The 19,174-nt window shown below is 38.8% G+C and overlaps 1 protein-coding gene across 1 annotated transcript in view; it reads left to right on the forward strand.

Moving 5' to 3' along the window:
- The first annotated feature begins 18,161 nt into the window (after positions 1-18,161).
- Positions 18,162-19,174, forward strand: part of LOC114217961 (tyrosyl-DNA phosphodiesterase 2-like) — a 76,894-nt gene continuing 75,881 nt past the window's right edge. Inside the window, 1 exon segment of the mRNA XM_088022827.1 lies at positions 18,162-18,184. Within this exon segment, the coding sequence (XP_087878953.1) occupies positions 18,162-18,184 (23 nt within the window).

Below are 19,174 nucleotides of genomic sequence, written 5' to 3' on the forward strand. Positions count from 1 at the left end.
AGAATTACTCTCCCTATCACAAAGGGAAGTTGTCTGATGTTGAGAGAGGTTAGGTAAATGTATTTATTTACACAGCTTCAAGAAAAAAGACTTCCGGGATATGAGAATGATTAAAGATACCTACGATATGACAATAATAATAATAATAATAATTTTAAAGTGGATGAGACAGATGTTAAAAAAGAAAGGGTAATACAGAGCAAATAGCATATAAAACTGCATTTCTCATTAAATCTAAAAGTGGCTTAGTTGGACACATCTCTGTGATACTTAAGAAATGTAATACTTCCTCTTTTTGTATTTCTAATACTCTCAAGAGAATTATTTTTCAGAATTTCTGGAAGGTGACATTAGCTGGTGTAACTCCTCCAGTTCTTTGTTCATGAAGTTCTTGTGGGGATCCTGGATTCGGTAGGAAAGTCACAGAAGTGCTGTAGGACCGGTTATACTTAACCATGCACGTAAAACAAGCTGCCTTTTAAGTAAAGTTTTGGCAGCATTCTTGAGAAGTCTATGGTTGATAGGTGGATAGAAATAATATTTGGCTTTAGGGCAACAAAAATTCTGTTTAGAATAGGCAGAATTCCTGTCTAGAACAGGAATATTAAGGGAAAAAAATTCACTGCTATTTTAGGAGGCATTTGTGTCTGATCTATCTATGGAAAATAATGGACTATGAATAAAGGGAATACTAAAGGGTTTGTAAGACTGGTGTATATATATATATATATATATAGAGAGAGAGAGAGAGAGAGAGAGAAGAATCTGAAATTGTATGTCAAAGTCAAGAACTCAATATATCGACTCTAAAATCATGAAAGAAGGACTTTGAAAAATGACTATGTGCGAAGTGCTCAAGGGGAGGTGCCAGCATTTTTAAAAAGCTTACAGGGACAAAATTGGGGGCATAAATGAGTTAAGTAAATCTGAGAGAAAAAATTAGAAAGTGATCGGTATGTAATTAATGGGAGGAGGTGCACTTGGCTGGCTGCCTCCACCAAGATTTAGCAGAGGGATCTCATACCAAGGATAAAATAGAGACAAAGCCCTCTTCAATTTATCATTTACAATGTGTAGGGTATATTTAAAAATTTACTAGACATATAAAGGAACATAACAAAATTAAATTAAAATACAACAGTAATAAAATCTTCAAATATTTGGAAATGAGCAACATACTTCTAAATAATCCACAGGTCAAAGAAGAATTCACAAGAGATATTAGAAAATACTTTGAACTGAATGACAATGTAAACACAACATATTAAAAATGATGGGAGACCTCTAAAGCAGGACCTAGATGAAAAATTATAACTTGAAATTCTATATTAGGAAAGAAAAAAGTTTTTAAATAGATGATCTAAGCTTCTATCTTAAGAGGCTAGTAAAAAAAGAAGAGCAAATCAAATTCAAATTAAGTAAAAGAAAAGTAAAACAAACAAACAAACAAAAAAGCAACGAATCCAGGAAAACAATAAAATTGGAAACAAGCTAGAGAGAAAAAATCAACAAATCAAAAATTGGTGAAAATATTAATTTAATTGATAAACCGCTAGATTATTCAAAAAAAGAATAAAATGCACAAATTGCCACTATCGAGAATAACAGAAGTAACATCTTTACAAATCTTAAAGACATTAAAGAGGGAATATTATGAAACATTTTATGCAATAAATTCAACATTGTAGATGAAACTTATCATAGAAAGAAAGCTTTCATAAGTAATTAAAAATCTTCACTGAAAGAAACCATTAGTACCACATGTCTTCACTAGTGTATTCTATCAAACACCTAAGGAGGAAGTAAAGTTGATCTTACACAAACTTCTTATATAAACTCTTTTTGAACATCTAAGAGGCAGGAATACTTCCCAACTTGTTTTATGAGGCAAACAAAACCTGACAAACACATTAAAAGAAAATCAATTAATGACAATATCAATTAGAAACATAGAGGCAAAAATTTTTAGGAAAATACCAGCAAAACAAAGCCAACAATTCATAAAAAAGATAATAGACCCAAATCAAGTGAGGTTAATTACAAGAGAGCAAGATTGGTTCAATTTTCAGAAATCAATCAGTGTAATTAATCACATTAAAAACTAAAAGAGAAAAATTATAATCTTAGAATTAAACACCCAGTGTAAAGAAATAGTTAAGTTAGGAAATGATGCATTCAAAGGGTGTATGAGAAAAATACTTCTATCAGAATTCAACAATTGATTATAGCCTAAATAGAAGATGGTAAGGGGCACCTGGGTGGCTCAGTTGGTTAAGCGACTGCCTTCGGCTCAGGTCATGATCCTGGAGTCCCAGAATGGAGTCCCGCATCGGGCTCCCCGCTCAGCGGGGAGTCTGCTTCTCCCTCTGACCCTCTCGCCTCTCATGCTCTCTCTCACTCTTTCTCTCAAATAAACATATAAAATCTTTGAAAGAAAAAAAGATGATGGTAAATTACGGGGGTTGAGGAAGAGAGCAGGGATCTGGGAAGAAGGACTTTGTAATCCGAATTGGAATGAAAGCTATAAGAAAATCCAAAAATGATGGAGGTGGCAATTAATACAAAGAAGGCTCAATGTCTATAAGTGCTCAAGAAAACTTAAATGTTAAAAGGCACATGTGCATGATAACAAAAAGCTAAAAACATGGCTTATTTTATCAAAAGAAAAAGAACTTTTCCATTTTACTATTTCAAAAGGACAAATGTAAAACAGCAAATCAAAACAGACAGTTTTTTCTAATGTCCTATTTAAAGCACTAAATTTAAAATCACATTTGGCCTGTGAAGACCTAATATTGTTGTTTATATTATTGTTGAATATAAAATGAAAAACTAATCTTTTTATCTATAATAGCATATGGCATGTGGGAGGTGCCCAATAAATGTGTGTTGAATGGATGAATGAATTAATGAGATTTGGAATATTTTTATGGTAAGCTTTATAGTATAATTTTAGAACTTTAAAGCATAATTAAACAAAATATATTGAACAGCTTTTTATCCTTGGAAGAAGATATATATATGTGTGTATGTGTGTGTGTGTGTGTGTGTGTATTAACTTAAAATTTTAAAATTTATAATATATATACACACAGACAAACATATGTATATATGCTTTCTCTGTTTTTGAAGAATAATTGAAATACAATGTATTAGTTTCCAGTGTATAACATAGGAATTCAATATTTATATACGTCAGGAAATGGTCACCACAGTAAACCCATTTACCATCTGTCACCATTCAAAGGTGTAACAATTGCATATACTTTACTTCCAATGCTTTACTTGCCTTGAATTTAAATTTATCATTTGTATGAACATTTTGTACAAAGTAAATGCACATTTTGATAAAAATACATATGGTTATCATGAACCTATATGCTTCTTCTTACTATTTTAATAAGATTTATTTCATTGTTTTTTATGTAAAATAAAGAAGAAATACAAACTTGCATCAGTAAGAATTTTTATTATAAACCATTTAAGGCTGTAGTCCAGAAGGTCCATATTGACTCCACTCCAGTGTAAGCTTCATTTCCCCCAATACACAAATGCATATGCAATACAACATAACTTCTATGAAGACAGGATGTTTTTTGATGTTGCTCTAGTTTCCAAGAACAGTTCCTGAAACATAGTGATACATAACAAATTGATATGGTAATAAGTTGAATAATTAAAGAATGAAGAATAAGCTTAGACTGTACATTTGCCATTAGGATTCCAACCATCTGATAGTGTGCAAACTTTGTTTTCTGTTGGAAGGTCAGTTTTGTCCACGGAGATGCAGCCGAAATGGTGAGTGAAGAAAGGAATTTAGAGAATCCCTAACAGAGATTATCTTTTAATAGTTCTATTTGTTTAAAAGAACTAAAAAAAGTAAATGGCCAAATAACATAAACTTGGGTTATGAAACAGTTAGGGGTAGAGGAGGGAGGGAAGATAGCGGAAAGTCAAGAAGATAAAGGCAATAGAGTAATTTATTAGTCTCCTAGGAGAATGTAATTTTAGTTTATTGCTCTACCTTTCATATTTGGGCCTTCTGGGTTTGTTATTAAAGAGTTTCTCTGGAGAGGTAGAGTCATTACTCTCTTCTGTTCACGAAAATAATATAAAGTTCTATTAGATGTGTCCAAAAGAAGTTGCAGAAGACATATACATTTGTTTATACACATAAAGTATCCGTGCTCTCCAGTAGAAATTTTTGCAAGCTGGAAATGCTTTACATTGTCCAATATGGTAGCTACTAACTATATGTGGCTATTGAGCACTTTAAATACAGCTATTGAGGAAAAGACTGTTGATTTTAATAACTTAAACTTAAATAGCCACATGTGGCTAAAGGCTACCGAATTGGACAGAGGAGCTTTAGATGATCAAAATAAGGCAAATCTATTTTATTTTCACATTAGTCCAATACAGTATTATCCTAAGGCAGAGTGTGAAACATTTCTTTCAATCAGCAAATCAGTGTAAATTTAGCCTCTGGAATGACCACAGACTCCAAAATGAAATGAGTATCACAAGAAAATGGGAATGTAGCAACCAGTTGGGAACACAAGACTAAACCGATGGAGGTGGATGGAAGTAGATATAATAGCTGGATAAAAAGAATCATTATTTTCATAATAAAAATAAATTGCGTCAATACATAATTTTATGCAATGGGTCAAAATAAATGATTCTCTCACAAAAAAGAAAATACGATTTTGACCAAATTTTCATGCTAATTTTAGTAATTGTTTTTTCTTAAGAAACCTACCATATTACAGAAGTTTAATATAATCTTTTGCTTCAGAGTATAACATTAAGAGCTTGATTATTAACTGATAAATATGATGCCTTTCATTCTTTTAATTTTGCAAAATTAAATTTTGACTGCATTACTATGATTTCAATGACTATTCATGCTAGTAAATGTATATTTACAATGCATATTTACTTTGAAAACCTTATATTGTGAAATGGACACTTAAAATCCAAATGGATGCTACCCTATATTTACTTGCAAAGTCTTTCTTATGAGTAAAGCAGTACACAAAAATCTTTGACCTCATTGAAGATGAAGCCACCTGCATGGTGACATCACAGATTCCTCACATTACTGGTATAAAATTTTAACATTGAACTGTTGCTGCTGACAGTCATCAGTTTGATTGTAACTCAGGTATGTTTTTTAAGCATGATTTTTTTTTTTTTTGGATAAACAGCCATGAATCGATGCCAATAAAATCTATATACCTCATTATATTGCTAACTCTCCCAAATGGGAAAAAGAATTATCTCCTCATAAAATTTGAAGTCTTAGTATTGGGAATAGAATTCACTGGAAGAAAGCATACCTGAGCATTCCCTAAAGGCATACTATGTAGGCTGTTTGCCATTTTCTTATACTGCACTCCTTACAACTTCAATCCACTTCAAACACAGAGATTAGTTTCAGGATGGGCAGGCTCAGGAAGGAATAATTCCATCCTGCCTCAATACAACCTATTAGTTATGACAAGAATTGTTCTTTATTGTTGACATATTCCAGTCTCCTTCCCCAAACCAGAAAGCTATATATAAGAAAGATAGTATGATGTTGGGAGGAAGCAGGGATCAGGGAACCACATTCTGAAACTGTTTTTAGATCATAATCTTCGGTATTTCTAAGAAGAAAATCATCTTGCTGTGGTTTCAAGACTTCTTTGAAACAAATACATTTCAGAAGTCATCAGGGAAAAACATTGCTACACAACATTGTTTCTTCTTCTCTCTTTTTTTTTTTTTTCTTTCCCTAGCTAATTTTTGCTTTCTTCCCTGGAAGAAAAGCAATATGTAACAGCTGTATGATTTATGCAATAATTGATGCAAAACTACATTGAATTCCCAGGTCATTCACCATGTCATTTGCCAATTAATATCAGTAAAAGCAGTGTGACTTGATTTCTCAAACATGCAAGTGAGATCACTTTCACTGCTCTGGAATGCCAAGTGAAACCACAGACTGGTATTTCTGCATTGCTTCTCCAAGTCTGAAAGCAGGGAACTGTTGCTGTTTCTTTTTCATCACAATGGCAACGAAATTTTACTGATCTGTTGACTGTGCAGAAGTATCAGACCTTTTGCCTGATTCTTGCCAGGAATTAGAAGATCCTTCCAGGTTAGAGGACAGGTTGAAATCCATTGCTAATGTGAACCATATTTAAAATGAGACTTCTTGGTAAAGGCCAGAAGGCCGCTATAGTTTAAGAGTTTGGGGATGGTTCGTCGTGGCACAACAAAACTGATGCTCCTACTTGGCCAATGCTTCCTTGATTCTGGACTTGTAATGTCTTCTCCCCTCAGCATTAATAATCAGATTATTTTCAACCACAGTTGTAAACTCTCAAATATCCTGGAAAAGCTTCCTATGTTAAACTCACTTTCCCCGGGGCGCCTGGGTGGCTCAGTTGGTTAAATGACTGCCTTCGGCTCAGGTCATGATCCTGGAGTCCCAGGATCAAGTCCCGCATCGGGCTCCCTGCTCAGTGGGGAGTCTGCTTCTTCCTCTGACCCTACCCCATCTCGTGCACTCTCTCACTCTCTCTCTCTCTCTCAAATAAATAAAATCTTTAAAAAAAATAAACTCACTTTCCCCAATTAACAAACAACTGAAAAAATGTTTAACACCTGTTAGACTTTAAGAATTATTTATCTTTTAAAAAGTTAAATTGTAGGAACACCTGGGTAGCTCAGTCTGTTGAGCATCTGCCTTCGGCTCGGGTCATGATCCCAGGGTCCTGTGATAGAACCCCGCATGGGTCTCCCTGCTCAGCGGGAAGCCTGCTTCTCCCTCTCTCTCTGCCTGTTGATCTCCCTGTTTGTTCTCTCTCTCTCTCTCTCTCTCTCTCTCTGACAAATAAAAAATGAAAAAAAAAGTTAAATTGTAAAGGGAGTATACTCGTATTTCATCACTGGCTCTGGGAAGTCTTCAATAAAAGTTTCCCAAGTTTCCCAACAAAAAGCAATCATTGTCCCTGCACCCAAATCTATGGTGCAATCCTTGGTCCACAAAGCATTCAGGGACAAGCTCACCATAGCCAGGCAAACCTTGATGTACTTGTGAAATTAGAAGAATTGCTATGACCACCACCACCACCACCCTCCCAGCAATTCCTGAGGTCACTACCCATATGAACTAAGGCAAATGAGACTATAAGCAAACACCTCATGCCTTGAGACAAACAAAAGATATTGTTAATTATCAGTGTGTACCAAAGGATTTCACTCATATGTGGAATATAAGAAATGAAACAGATGAACGTCGGGGGGAGGGAAAAGGAGAGAGAGGCAAACTAAAAAAGACTCTTAACTACATAGAACAAACTGAAGTTTGTTGGAGGGGAAGTCGGGTGGGGGGGGATAGGCTAAAAGAGTGATGGGCATTAAGGAGGGCACTTGTGATCAGCACTGGGTATTGCATGTAAATGATTAATCACAAAATTCTACTACCAGAGCTAATATTACACTGTACGTTAACTAACTAGATTAAATAAAAATGTAAAAAGGAAAAAAATCAGTGTATTCCTTTTACTCCATTGCAGAAACTCAGTGCCAGCCATATTTTATCCAGCTAGAGGATGTTTAAAAAGCTTTAAATTTCAATTTTTATAATGAGCACCCTGCTATTGAAATGGATTTTATTCAGTCTTCTTTTGAAAGCAATAAATTCTCTAGGATAGAGGAAGTTTCTGTATCTCTAGCACCTCAAGTCAATTCCTTTGATAAATTCAGAATGGATGAAAAGGGAAAGAGAAAGAAAAAAGAAAACAAGAAATAACAAAAATATTTAAGTGGAAAAAATAGAAAGTTTTTAATCAGTTGTTCCAGATTCCCTACTTCTCAACCTTGAGTAGCTTCTGCCAACTCTACAGATATTTTGCAAGTGTCATTGTTCAAAATAAACAAAACTTAAAGCCAAACACTCCTCAAATATGAAGAGGATTACATAATTATTGTATTGGAGCAAACAAAACTTATGATTATAGTTTAGTCTTGAATCACAAACCATATTAAATATTATATCTTCTGCTTTAAGGATATTCAATACATTAAACATCTGGATTTAGAAGAAAATGTCACAGAAAATTAGAGATAAGAGGGACTTCGAAGATCACTGAATACAATCTGCTACTTCTATGAATAAAGAAATGGAAACCAATGAAATCTAAGGACTCTGTTTGTTTATTTGTTTCAGCATTCTGGCTTCAACAGAGCTGGAGAAGCTGTGAGTCATCAGAAAGGAATTTAGAGGAGAAATTAATCAAGGTTTAGTCTTTTTTCAAATGACATGTTGTATTTCAGGTATTTGGGGATTATTCTTATTTTTTTTCTAGAGGTTAAATGAAGGTCTTGGTCAAATAGTGAGCAACAAAGTGATTAATTTTATCATTTAATTTATTAAAAGATTTACTAGAGGTTACTTTTAAATATGAGCTTGTCAAGTGAAAACATACTTAAATTTACAAGATTATTTGCCCATAATGTTTCAGGAATGCATCTGTAATATGAAATGTAGTATGTCTCTGGAGCCTTATTATACAATGACCAACATCTTAACAACACCCTTGCTAAATACAGTAAAAAACTTGGGCCATTTTTTTATATCATTCTGAAATCAATGCCTATGGTTATTACCTCCAAATATGTTCACAAAAGCAAACTTTAGGTGATGAGTTAATAGACAAAAATAATGCAAGTATGGCATTTGGTATTTATTTAATACAAAGGTAGATTGTAAATTATCCAGAGCATGAAATTTTAACCTGTAGTTAATGGACAGAATTAACAGGAACATGAACTCACTATGTATGCATACTGTTGTTTGATTTTAGAAGGTGCCTGAGACTCTAAAGAATCTGTTGTAGAATAGTGATGTCCACAGAAATATAACGTAAGCCACAAATGTGAACTAGCTATGTCATTTTAAATTTTGTAATAGCAACATTTTTTAAAAAGATAAAAATAATTTTAATATATTTTATTCAACCTCATATAACCAAAATATTCTCATTTCAACATGTAATAGATACAAAAATTATTGATGAGCTATTTTACATTTTGTTGTTGGTACGAAGTCTTTAAAAATCTGGTGTGTATTTAAGACCTACAGTACATTTCAGTTTGGACTTGCCACATTTCAACTGCTCAAGAGCCACATGTGGCTAGTGCCTACCATACAGGACAAAGTAGGTCTAGAGATAAGATGCACAATAGGCATCAGGCAGCACATCATGAATAATATTTCTTTATGTTGATCTATTGACAAGTATTTAGTGGCCCTGAATTCGAGATGATCCTCAGGTAATTACTAGTATTTCTGTGTTGCAGATTAAGTGATAATACAAAAGATTGAATGCTCCATAGAAAATGCCATCCTAAGAAAGAAGAGTGCCTGAATGGACCACCTAATCTCCCACAAGCACTGAGGAAGAAACGCCTAAAGAGATTGAGAAGATTTTCATTGTTGAAAGGGTCCTTATTTTCACAGGAAAGTCATCACGTGACAAAATGTCTTCGTGCAATTGAGTATACTTTGGATATATTTTTAAAGATAGCATTTGAGAGTTTGTGGAATCTTAGTAATTAAATAAGAAATGTTCTTCTTTAAAATGACATAACACATTTAAATTAAATTTTGTTTAAATGCAATTGTACTGATGTACATGCAATTTATGGCGTATGTGACAAAAGCCAGAAATTGTTAGTGATTTCCCCTGAATGTCTCATATTGTTATAATCAACTCTCTCAAAAGTTAACCTTCTTCAATACTTACTGGATCTTCTTATTGCATAATCACAGTGAATGGAGGCTCTTACGGAATCTGATGACAGTATCTTTCTTCTTCCTTTGTAGGGCCCATGTAATTAAAAAGGCCAACAGAGTTGTCAGACTAAATAATACCGTTATGCTGTTCTTTTAATTGCAATCATTTCTAACACTACTTTATCATTTTTTAACCTCAAAATATCTTATCCCTCTTTGAGTGGTAATAATTCCTCTTTTCTGTATTGCTATATTTAAAATTCAGGGGTGTACTGATGTGATAGTATCAATGGAGTGTTTATTTCCCTTTACATCAATTTGGAAAGAGAGAAAAGGATGTATCCCTTAGGTATTGAAATTATAAGGGAATATCCCTTATCATGTAAGAATTCAGCAACAACCTGGTTTTCTATCTTAAAATTTGTGGCATAAAAGTCAAATGCAGGTAGAATTATTGCCAGTTCATAGAACTGTGAAACACTTGTTTGGCAAGAGGAGAGACTGTTTTGTTTTTCATTTGATCCCAGTGACAAACAAACAACTCTCACTGGTGATTGCAAATCCACTGATCCATGCAGTGGGTAGAGGAACTTTAAAGGGTGCCAGTGAATTGGTTGAAAGGGAGCTACAAAGGTACAGGTATCCCTTGTTTTTTGAAAGTTTACTTTGTGTCACTTGCTTTTACAAAAAGGTCTACATTAGTACCTGTCTTTGAAAACCAGAGAAATCTGAAGAGGATTTTTGTTTTTATGAAAAAAGGTGAAAGGCTAAAAGAGTGTTCAGTGTGTGTTTTGCAGCTAGCCTTATAGTAGGCAGCTTGCACCAGCAGCAGGGAGAGGGACACCTCCAAACTCCTTCCCGGAGAACCCATATTCAGCATCTCGGCATCAGGCTGCCCTAGTTTTGAATTGTGTCTGTGAGCGTCTGTGCTTTGCCTCGACTTAACTTTGTACATCTATTAGCAAGATATATCCCAAGGTATCGGAAAAACCTAAGAGAGGTTTATGTTTTGGGTCTAGGTCTGGGAATCCTAAAACAATTTTCCATATAATTTAATGGTAATTGCTTCTTTATGCCATTTCAGTTTATAAAGGTTTTCATGGGAAAGCTCTACTTTTGGAGATAGCAGGGCAAACCTATAACATAGATATTGCAGAAAAGCATCTGAAAACTGGGAAAGAGTGAAAGAATAACATGGCTTCTCCCTGCCTTCCTGCTCTTTACTCTACCCCCAGTACTTTTCTTGGGTCAAGCCTATATGTAGATTTATGTATTAATATAAATGGAGGAGGAGTTGAAAAGTACTCAGGAAACCTGACCAGTGCTGAAAGCCAACCTAAATAATTTAGACGCAAGAATATTTCTTTTTTCTCATCAGCAGGCTTTTCTTCCTAATATATTTGGGCAATTTTCTTTACTCTCCATTGAAGATACTGTCACATTCTTCAAGTTTGCCAACAAGTGAGAATGAATCAGCTTATATTACATGGCTCATATTCATGAGAGGCTTTGAGATATCCTGACATTTTTTAAAATTTTTTTATTGTTATGTTAATCACCATACATTACCTCATTAGTTTTTGATGTAGTGTTCCATGATTCATTGTTTGTGCATAACACCCAGTGCTCCACGCAGAATGTGCCCTCTTTAATACCCATCACCAGGCTAACCCATCCCCCCACGCCCCTCCCCTCTAGAACCCTCAGTTTGTTTCTCAGAGTCCATTGTCTCTCATGGTTCGTCTCCCCCTCCGACCTACTCCCTTTCATTCTTCCCCTCCTGCTATCCTCTTCTTCTTTTTTTTTCTTAACGTATATTGCATTACTTGTTTCAGAGGTACAGATCTGTGATTCAACAGTCTTGCACAATTCACAGCGCTCACCATAGCACATACCCTCCCCAATGTCTATCACCCAGCCACCCCATCCCTCCCACCCCACCCCTACTCCAGCAAACCTCAGTTTGTTTCCTGAGATTAAGAATTCCTCATATCAGTGAGGTCATATGATACATGTCTTTCTCTGATTCACTTATTTCACTCAGCATAACACCCTCCAGTTCCATCCACGTCGTTGCAAATGGCAAGAGCTCATTCTTTTGATGGCTACATAATATTCCATTGTGTATATATACCACATCTTCTTTATCCATTCATCTGTCATTGGACATCTTGGCTCTTTCCACAGTTTGGCTATTGTGGACATTGCTGCTATAAACATCGGGGTGCATGTACCCCTTCGGATCCCTACATTTGTATCTTTGGGGTAAATACCCAGTAGTGCAATTGCTGGATCATATGGTAGCTCTATTTTCAACTTTTTGAGGAACCTCCATACTGTTTTCCAGAGTGGTTGCACCAGCTTGCATTCCCACCAACAGTGTAGGAGGGTTCCCCTTTCTCCGCATCCCCGCCAACATCTGTTGTTTCCTGACTTGTTAAGTTTAGCCATTCTGACTGGTGTGAGGTGGTATCTCATTGAGGTTTTGATTTGGATTTCCCTGATGCTGGGCGATGTTGAGCACTTTTTCATGTGTCTGTTGGCCATTTGGATGTCTTCTTTGGAAAAATGTCTGTTCATGTCTTCTGCCCATTTCTTGATTGGATTATTTGTTCTTTGGGTGTTGAGTTTGGTAAGTTCTTTATAGATTTTGGATACTGACATTTTAACGTCATGTCAGCTCAACTCATCACACACTGATTTCCAAGTTAAAATATATTATTTATATCATGATGGCTGCATATATGTCTCCTATACATGTTGCTTGCCATTTTCCTAAAGTGATCAAAATTCTTACTCTAGACTATATTTTTTTCCTCACTCCAAACTACAATCTCAGGAATAGTAGAATTGTATATTGTTACCCTTATTTTTTACCTCAAAAAAAAAGCTAAAACGAAGAGAATTTAAATCTGATCACAGTGATTTAGTCACTTGCTGATATAATCCATATGGTATTTTTTTCCTGATTCAAAGTGCTTTTAAAATAAATTTTATGCATTATTATCTATGACTACTTATTACTTTTATATATATGCTTAAGTATATGCATTTCTTGCTTATTCCTCACACTTATATATAGAATTTCATTCCATTAATAAAAATTTTAACTGAATAAAGCATGAGTCAGCAATGTAAATGATCTTTTGTCTTATTATTGGCTTAAAGCACAAACCTCTGACTAAAAAAAGAAAATATATTTCCCTTAGATACTATAAAATACTGCTGCTCATGAGAGTCTGTCCTTTCACTGTGGAGATATTAAGTAACGAACCATAATGAAATAATACTCATTTAAACCTACCACAGTGGAAAAATCATATGTTTAAAATTATTTAAGCATTTCTTCTAAAAAGGAGAATGTGAGACAATATAAGGATATTCACTTATACATTTTTTAGTAAACACTCGTTGAATATCAATATATGTCAGTCACTAAGCCGGAAATTCCACATAAAAAAAAAGTTAATGAATAATGGTTCCTGCCTTTAAAGAGGTGAAAATCTGTTAATAAAATCTGGCAAAACTGCCCCATAAAGACAACAAGAAAATACTGTGTGCACACGCACACACACTCACACACACTCACAGAAGAAATTGTGATGAAATAAAGAAGTCTACTTAGAGAAGAGCATGCAGGGAGGCAGTTGGGAAGGACTTTACAGAAGAGGATGTACTTGGACTGAGTTTTGAAAGTTGAAAATGTGGTCACCTGGAGAACATCTAGAAGTATAGTTCAGGCCAGAATGATAAGATGTGTGGGGGCACAGAAGCAGGAAATGGAGGGAAGTGCTCAGGATGGCTGAAGTACAATGGAGTGGGCAGTGATGAATGATGAGGTGAGCAGGGGCCTCAGCAGAGGGCATCTAAGGGCAACGTCCTGAAAAGAGATATTGATTATTATACTATAGCTTTACATTTGGTGTAGCTCTTATGCACGAGTCCAGAAAAGTTGTCTGCTCTCTAGGATATTGAGCTTATGTAAAAAGGCCTGGTGAGTAATCAGTTCTCAGATCACAGCCTGTACCCAAAGAATTTTAATTCATGGATTTAGGACTAAGAATTTAGACAGTAGCTGAGAGGTTTCTTCTTCAGTCCAGGACTTTCCAGGACCCCCGCATGTGGGGTCTATTCAGAGTACCTGCTAATATAATTCTCTTGGAACTTTGAGATTTTCCTAAATTGAGATTGAAAATTCCATGACAGCTGATGGATTCTGCACCATCCTGACCAAATGTCTAAGACATTATAAAGTATTTCAAGCCTATTCAGAAAGCTCTGTGGTATGTGTGAAACCTGAATGCAACTGCTGGATGAGGAAGGCACTGTATCTTCCCTGAAACACTAATGGGTTCAAATGAATTCTATTTCATTTCAGATAATTGTATTTGAGTCACTATGGTGTGTTAATATAGCGAAGGACTATGTAGAACACAGTGTGGGAAAAGACACAAGTAAGACCTGTGTGGGAAAAGACACAAGTAAGACCTGTGTGGGAAAAGACACAAGTAAGACCCTCAAGGCTCATGACCCCAAGTTAGTATGGATGGTGGACTCAGATGCTTGACCCCCATGGTCAGTAATATTACAGCTGGAAAGCCGTGGGACAAGGGATCTTTTTTACTTTCTTTTCTCTCTTGTGTTTATGAAAATAATAATATTCATTAAGCAGAGGAAGTTATAGTGAATCAGAGCAATGACATATGGATACAGTCTTTACCATTAGCTATATTCTCTTCCAACGGCCTTTAGATGATTTTAAAGTTTTCTAGCCATGGCCTGTGGACTTGTAAGAATGAGAAAAAGAAGAGACTTCTGTAAATGACAGAAAGAGGCACATCAATTCATCATTGCTATATAATAAACTATCCAGCACTTAGCCGTTTAAAACAATAACCCCTCCCCTTTCTTTTTCTTGGCTTACTGTTTTGTGGGTCAAGTGGGTAGTTAGCTGATCTCCACTGGGCACACTTACGCTTCTTCAGTTAGCTGGTGGGTTGGTCCCTCGCTAATTTAGGGTAGATTTGTTATGGAACCTGGGCTGGATCGCCCGACAGAAGGACCAAGTGGCACCCGGAAATCTTGGAGGATAGGAGGTTTATTTAACACCAGCGGGCTCAGAGGAGAGTGGTCTCCAAAGATCTGAGCCCCGAGCACAAACAAAGGGGGCAATTTATACACTTCTACTTCCACATACTTGGCACTTTTGGCATGTGTGTGAAGCAGGTCAGGGAGAAGAACCCAGAAGAGCCCTGGGGCAAGGACTGGGATTCTCTCGCTGGCTCGGTGGGCCATCTTAGGACACAGATTCTCCTTATCATTCCCCCTTTGATGCCCTTTTAAACACCTACTTTAGAGGGCATCGTCTTCATCTTCTAAGGGGTGATAGTGCGAAAGGAGTAACTGGAGTCTGATTTTAGCAATTTGAGTAGTGACAAACCTAGTAAGGCCATTAAGAATACAAGAACCAAATGCTACTATGAGGAGAAGCAATAGGAGGGGGCCGACAAGGAGGATGAACCAAGGGAAACATTGTGAGAGGGTATCCCACCAAGTTGTCCGCTAGAGTGTTTCCCACTGGCAATGTACTCATTCTTGTAATTCGGTCAGAGTTTCTTGGATCACCCCCGACTCATTAGCATTGAAACAACGTTCCTCCTGTAAGAAGAGGCAGAGTCCCGCTTGCATGGCCATGAGCAAGTAGAGCCCGTGCCTGTTTTGGAGGACCACTGAGGCCAGCGAATTGAGTTGGCACTGCTGGGCCAGGGCCAACTGAGTGAGGGAGGAAAAATCCACCATGTGTTGTTGAGTTAACCCCTGGTACTGAACCTGAGACATCCCAATGCCAGTGGCACCGAGGACAACACCTGATGTGACCAGCAGGCTCACGATAAGAGGGATGGCCATGGGGGAGCATCAAGAGTGGCTAGGAGGTCTCCATATGACTGGGGCATCGCTCCCGGGGAAGGACTAAAAGATAGGGTAAGAGACTGACAAGCGTGCATGATTGACTGTGCAGGGTGATGCAGATGTATACACCTTGATCACAAGCCAGAAAAGTGGTGTTAGGTACACAGACCCGACTGTGGCCCGTGATGGGAGGGAAAGAGTTGCCATACAGCAGTACTGGATCCAGAAAGGGATAATCTGAGGTCTCCAGTGCTGAGGTAGGAGGCGACACGGTAGATTGGTTGAGGATGACACCTAGGTATTGGACAGGACTGGGCTTCATACAGATTCAGCAGTCAGATGCTAGGGGTGGATTAGAGTGGTTAAGCGCTGGGTGGGAGGCATTAATCACACCTAACAGTTGCACTATAGATGCTTGCTGCATGTGGATGGGGGACCCAGGAATGTGCCAGGGCAAGTTAATTTCTGTCTGACTCTGGGGGTTGACTGTAAGGCTTGGAGTGAACATGGACTTAATCATAAATTTGGCCATGGGGTCAGTCCCCATAGGGATATTGGCCCAACAGGAGAATGGTTCCTGTAGCCCATGATGTGGCATTGGGTTCTAAGACTGAGAGGGTGAGCGGTATACAGTGATTGTTAGAGCAAGAGGATGGGGTGACATTACATGACAAGGAAATCTGGATGTCACTGCACTGTTTGAGGTGCAAACTGAGTCCCCTGTCTCAGGAGTGTACCTGACACCCTAAGGAGATTGGGGTCCTCTCAATGGTGTACTTTTGTAATTTATTTAGGGTGGCCCCCAGGGCCTGAATCTGCTCCTTTATCCCTTTATCTCCAACCTGATGCAAGTTTCCTGGAAGGCTTCCCAAGCACAGGAGAGGCAATCCATATATTAATTCGAATGGGAAGAAACCTGATGTCCCAGGCATGCAGCAAGCATGCAGGAGAGCTAGGGGTAGCAGGTCCGGCCATGGGAGGTTAGTCTCCTGACAAAACTTTGCTAAGGTTCCCTTGAGGGTGCAATTCATTCGCCCCACTTTCCCTGAACTTTGGGGCCGGTAAGCGGTGTGGAGTCTCCAGGTGATGTTGAGAGATTTGGTCAAGACCTGTACAATGTCTGCCATAAATGCGGGTCCATTGTCACTACGGATTGTTAATGGCAGGCCAAACTGGGGTACAATCTCCCACAAGAGGATTTTAGCTACTTCCCAGCTTTGCTCCTTCCTGGTCAGGAAGGCTTCAACCCACCCAGAGTATGTGCATACTATTACTAGGAGATATCTGAACCCCCTCCTCAGCAGCACATCTGTGAAGTCTACCTCTAGACCTTCAAGGGGGGTGTTCCCATCCTCTGGACACCTGGTGGGGGCCATGATACAGACCAAGCATTATTTTTAGCATATGTTATGCATCGTTCACTTGTTGCTCGGCATAGTGCTGGCAGCTAACCAATGTAGTAGTGCTTCTTGAGAAGGGCCTCTAATGCAGTTTTTCCCAGAGGAGTGAGTTGGTGCTGTTACTTGTCTAGATACCCTCCAGTTGCTGTTGGAACAAAGATGAACCTGTCTGGCATCATCCAACATCCCTTTTCAGTCAGGGTGGCTCCCTCAGCCATGGCCCATTCCTTTTTCCTTTTAGTGTAACTGGGTGGAGGGATTTCTTCCGGGGGTGTTAGGGCCATGGTGAGGGAAGGGCCTCTGTCCATGTCCTCACTGGCTGCGGTCTTGGCTGCCTCATCTGCCAGAAGCTGGTGTCCCTTACAGTGCAGGATTGCTACTTCCTTTGGAAGCCAGACGGCTTTGAGGAGTCTCAGTATCTCCTCTTTGTTCTTGATAGCTTTTTATGCTGCGGTTAGGAGGCCGCTTTCCTTGTAGATGGCTCCATGTATATGTACAGTAGCAAAGGCGTATGAGAGTCAGTATAGATGTTGACTCGCTTGCCTTCACCGAGGGTGAGGACTCGGACTAAGGCATATAACTCAGCCTGTTGAGCTGACTATCCAGCTGGTAATGCCTTAGCTTCTAGGACTTCAGTGGTTGTGGTTACTGCATAGCCCACTTTCTGGGCACCCTCTTGTAGGTAACTGCTGCCATCGCTGATCTGCATGAGCTCTGGATTCTTTATGGCTTGATCCTGCAGATCTGGACAGCTCACATAGAATTCATCAGTCATCTCGGAGAAGTCATGGTCTGGTTCCCCCTCTTCCATGGGTTGCAGTGTTGCTGGATTTAATGTCCTTACTGTTTCGAGGGTGACCTGTGGGTTTTCGCAGAGGAGCCCTTGGTATTGTGCTAGCCGAGAGTTGGAAAGGAAACGGTGTACCTGTGTGTTCATGAGGGACACAACTGCATGAGGGACCTTGACGTTAAGTTCTTGACCCAGGGTAAGTTTGTCCGCCTCCTTGATGAGTAGGACTGTGGCTGTCAGCGCCCTGAGGCACAGTGGCCATCCCGCTGCCATGGGGTCCAGCTTCTTTGACAGGTAAGCAACTGGCTGTTGCCAGGGTCCAACAGTTTGGGTGAGTACCCTGAGTGTTATTTTTTCCTTTTCACGCACAAAGAGACAGAAGGGTTTTTCTACATCTGGTAGGCCCAGGGCTGGAGCCCACCCCAGGGCAGTCTTTATCTCTGTGAAAGCAGTTTTTGCTTCCTCAGTCCAGGCTGGGGTTTCTCGATTTGGTCTCCCTAAGAGATCATAAATGGGTCTTGCTACTGCTGAGAACCCAGGGATCCAGATGTGGCAGAATCTTGCAACCCCCGGGAATTCTCGTAGACCCATTTTTGTCTGGGGCTGTGGCAGGGAAATGATGACCCTTTTCCTCTCTGGCCCTAGTTCTCTTTTCCTTTGGGTGAGGAGGAAACCAAGGTATCAGACCTATCATCAGCAGATTTGTGCCTTCTTCCTTTGGTGTGGTAATTGCTGTATTAGAGACCCTGTCTCCTCTTGCCTTGGGTTCAATTGGAGGCTAGTGTGTCCAGTGGGCTCAAAGGTTATCTGATTCCCTAAGCTTGGAGAGTATGTCTCGGCCCAGGAGAGGGATGGGGCATGTCGGACCTTGTGGCCCCCAATTTGCCCTGGCGAGCCTGGCAAAAGGGCTGTTGTATCACACGCGTCCCGGTGGCCTGGCGGATGGTTGCAGTCATTCTGCTGAAAGGCGCCACTGGGGAGGTGACAATAGAGTGCTCGGCCCCAGTATCAACCATTAAAGTCACTGGTTAGCCCCCTACCTTCATTTTGACCGTGGGCTCATGGGGGCCACGGTCCCCCTCAGTCTGAGTCCATTCCCGCAAGGCCTATGAGGTCCTCCTCTCGGGGCTCTTCCTTATAGCAGCTGGGATTTTGAGCCTTTCCCCAGTTGGGACATTTGTTTTTCCAATGCCCTTTCTCTTTACAGTAGGCACATTGATCCCTTGCCAAGGGGGTTTTGGGCTTCCCCCTTTCGGTGGTTGGGGTCTTCTCATCTTTGTGTTA

This window comes from Eumetopias jubatus, unplaced genomic scaffold, assembly GCF_037043125.1.
Source record: "Eumetopias jubatus isolate StellerSeaLion01/CBP00866 unplaced genomic scaffold, mEumJub1_p1.0 scaffold_1, whole genome shotgun sequence".
Lineage (NCBI taxonomy): Eukaryota > Metazoa > Chordata > Mammalia > Carnivora > Otariidae > Eumetopias > Eumetopias jubatus.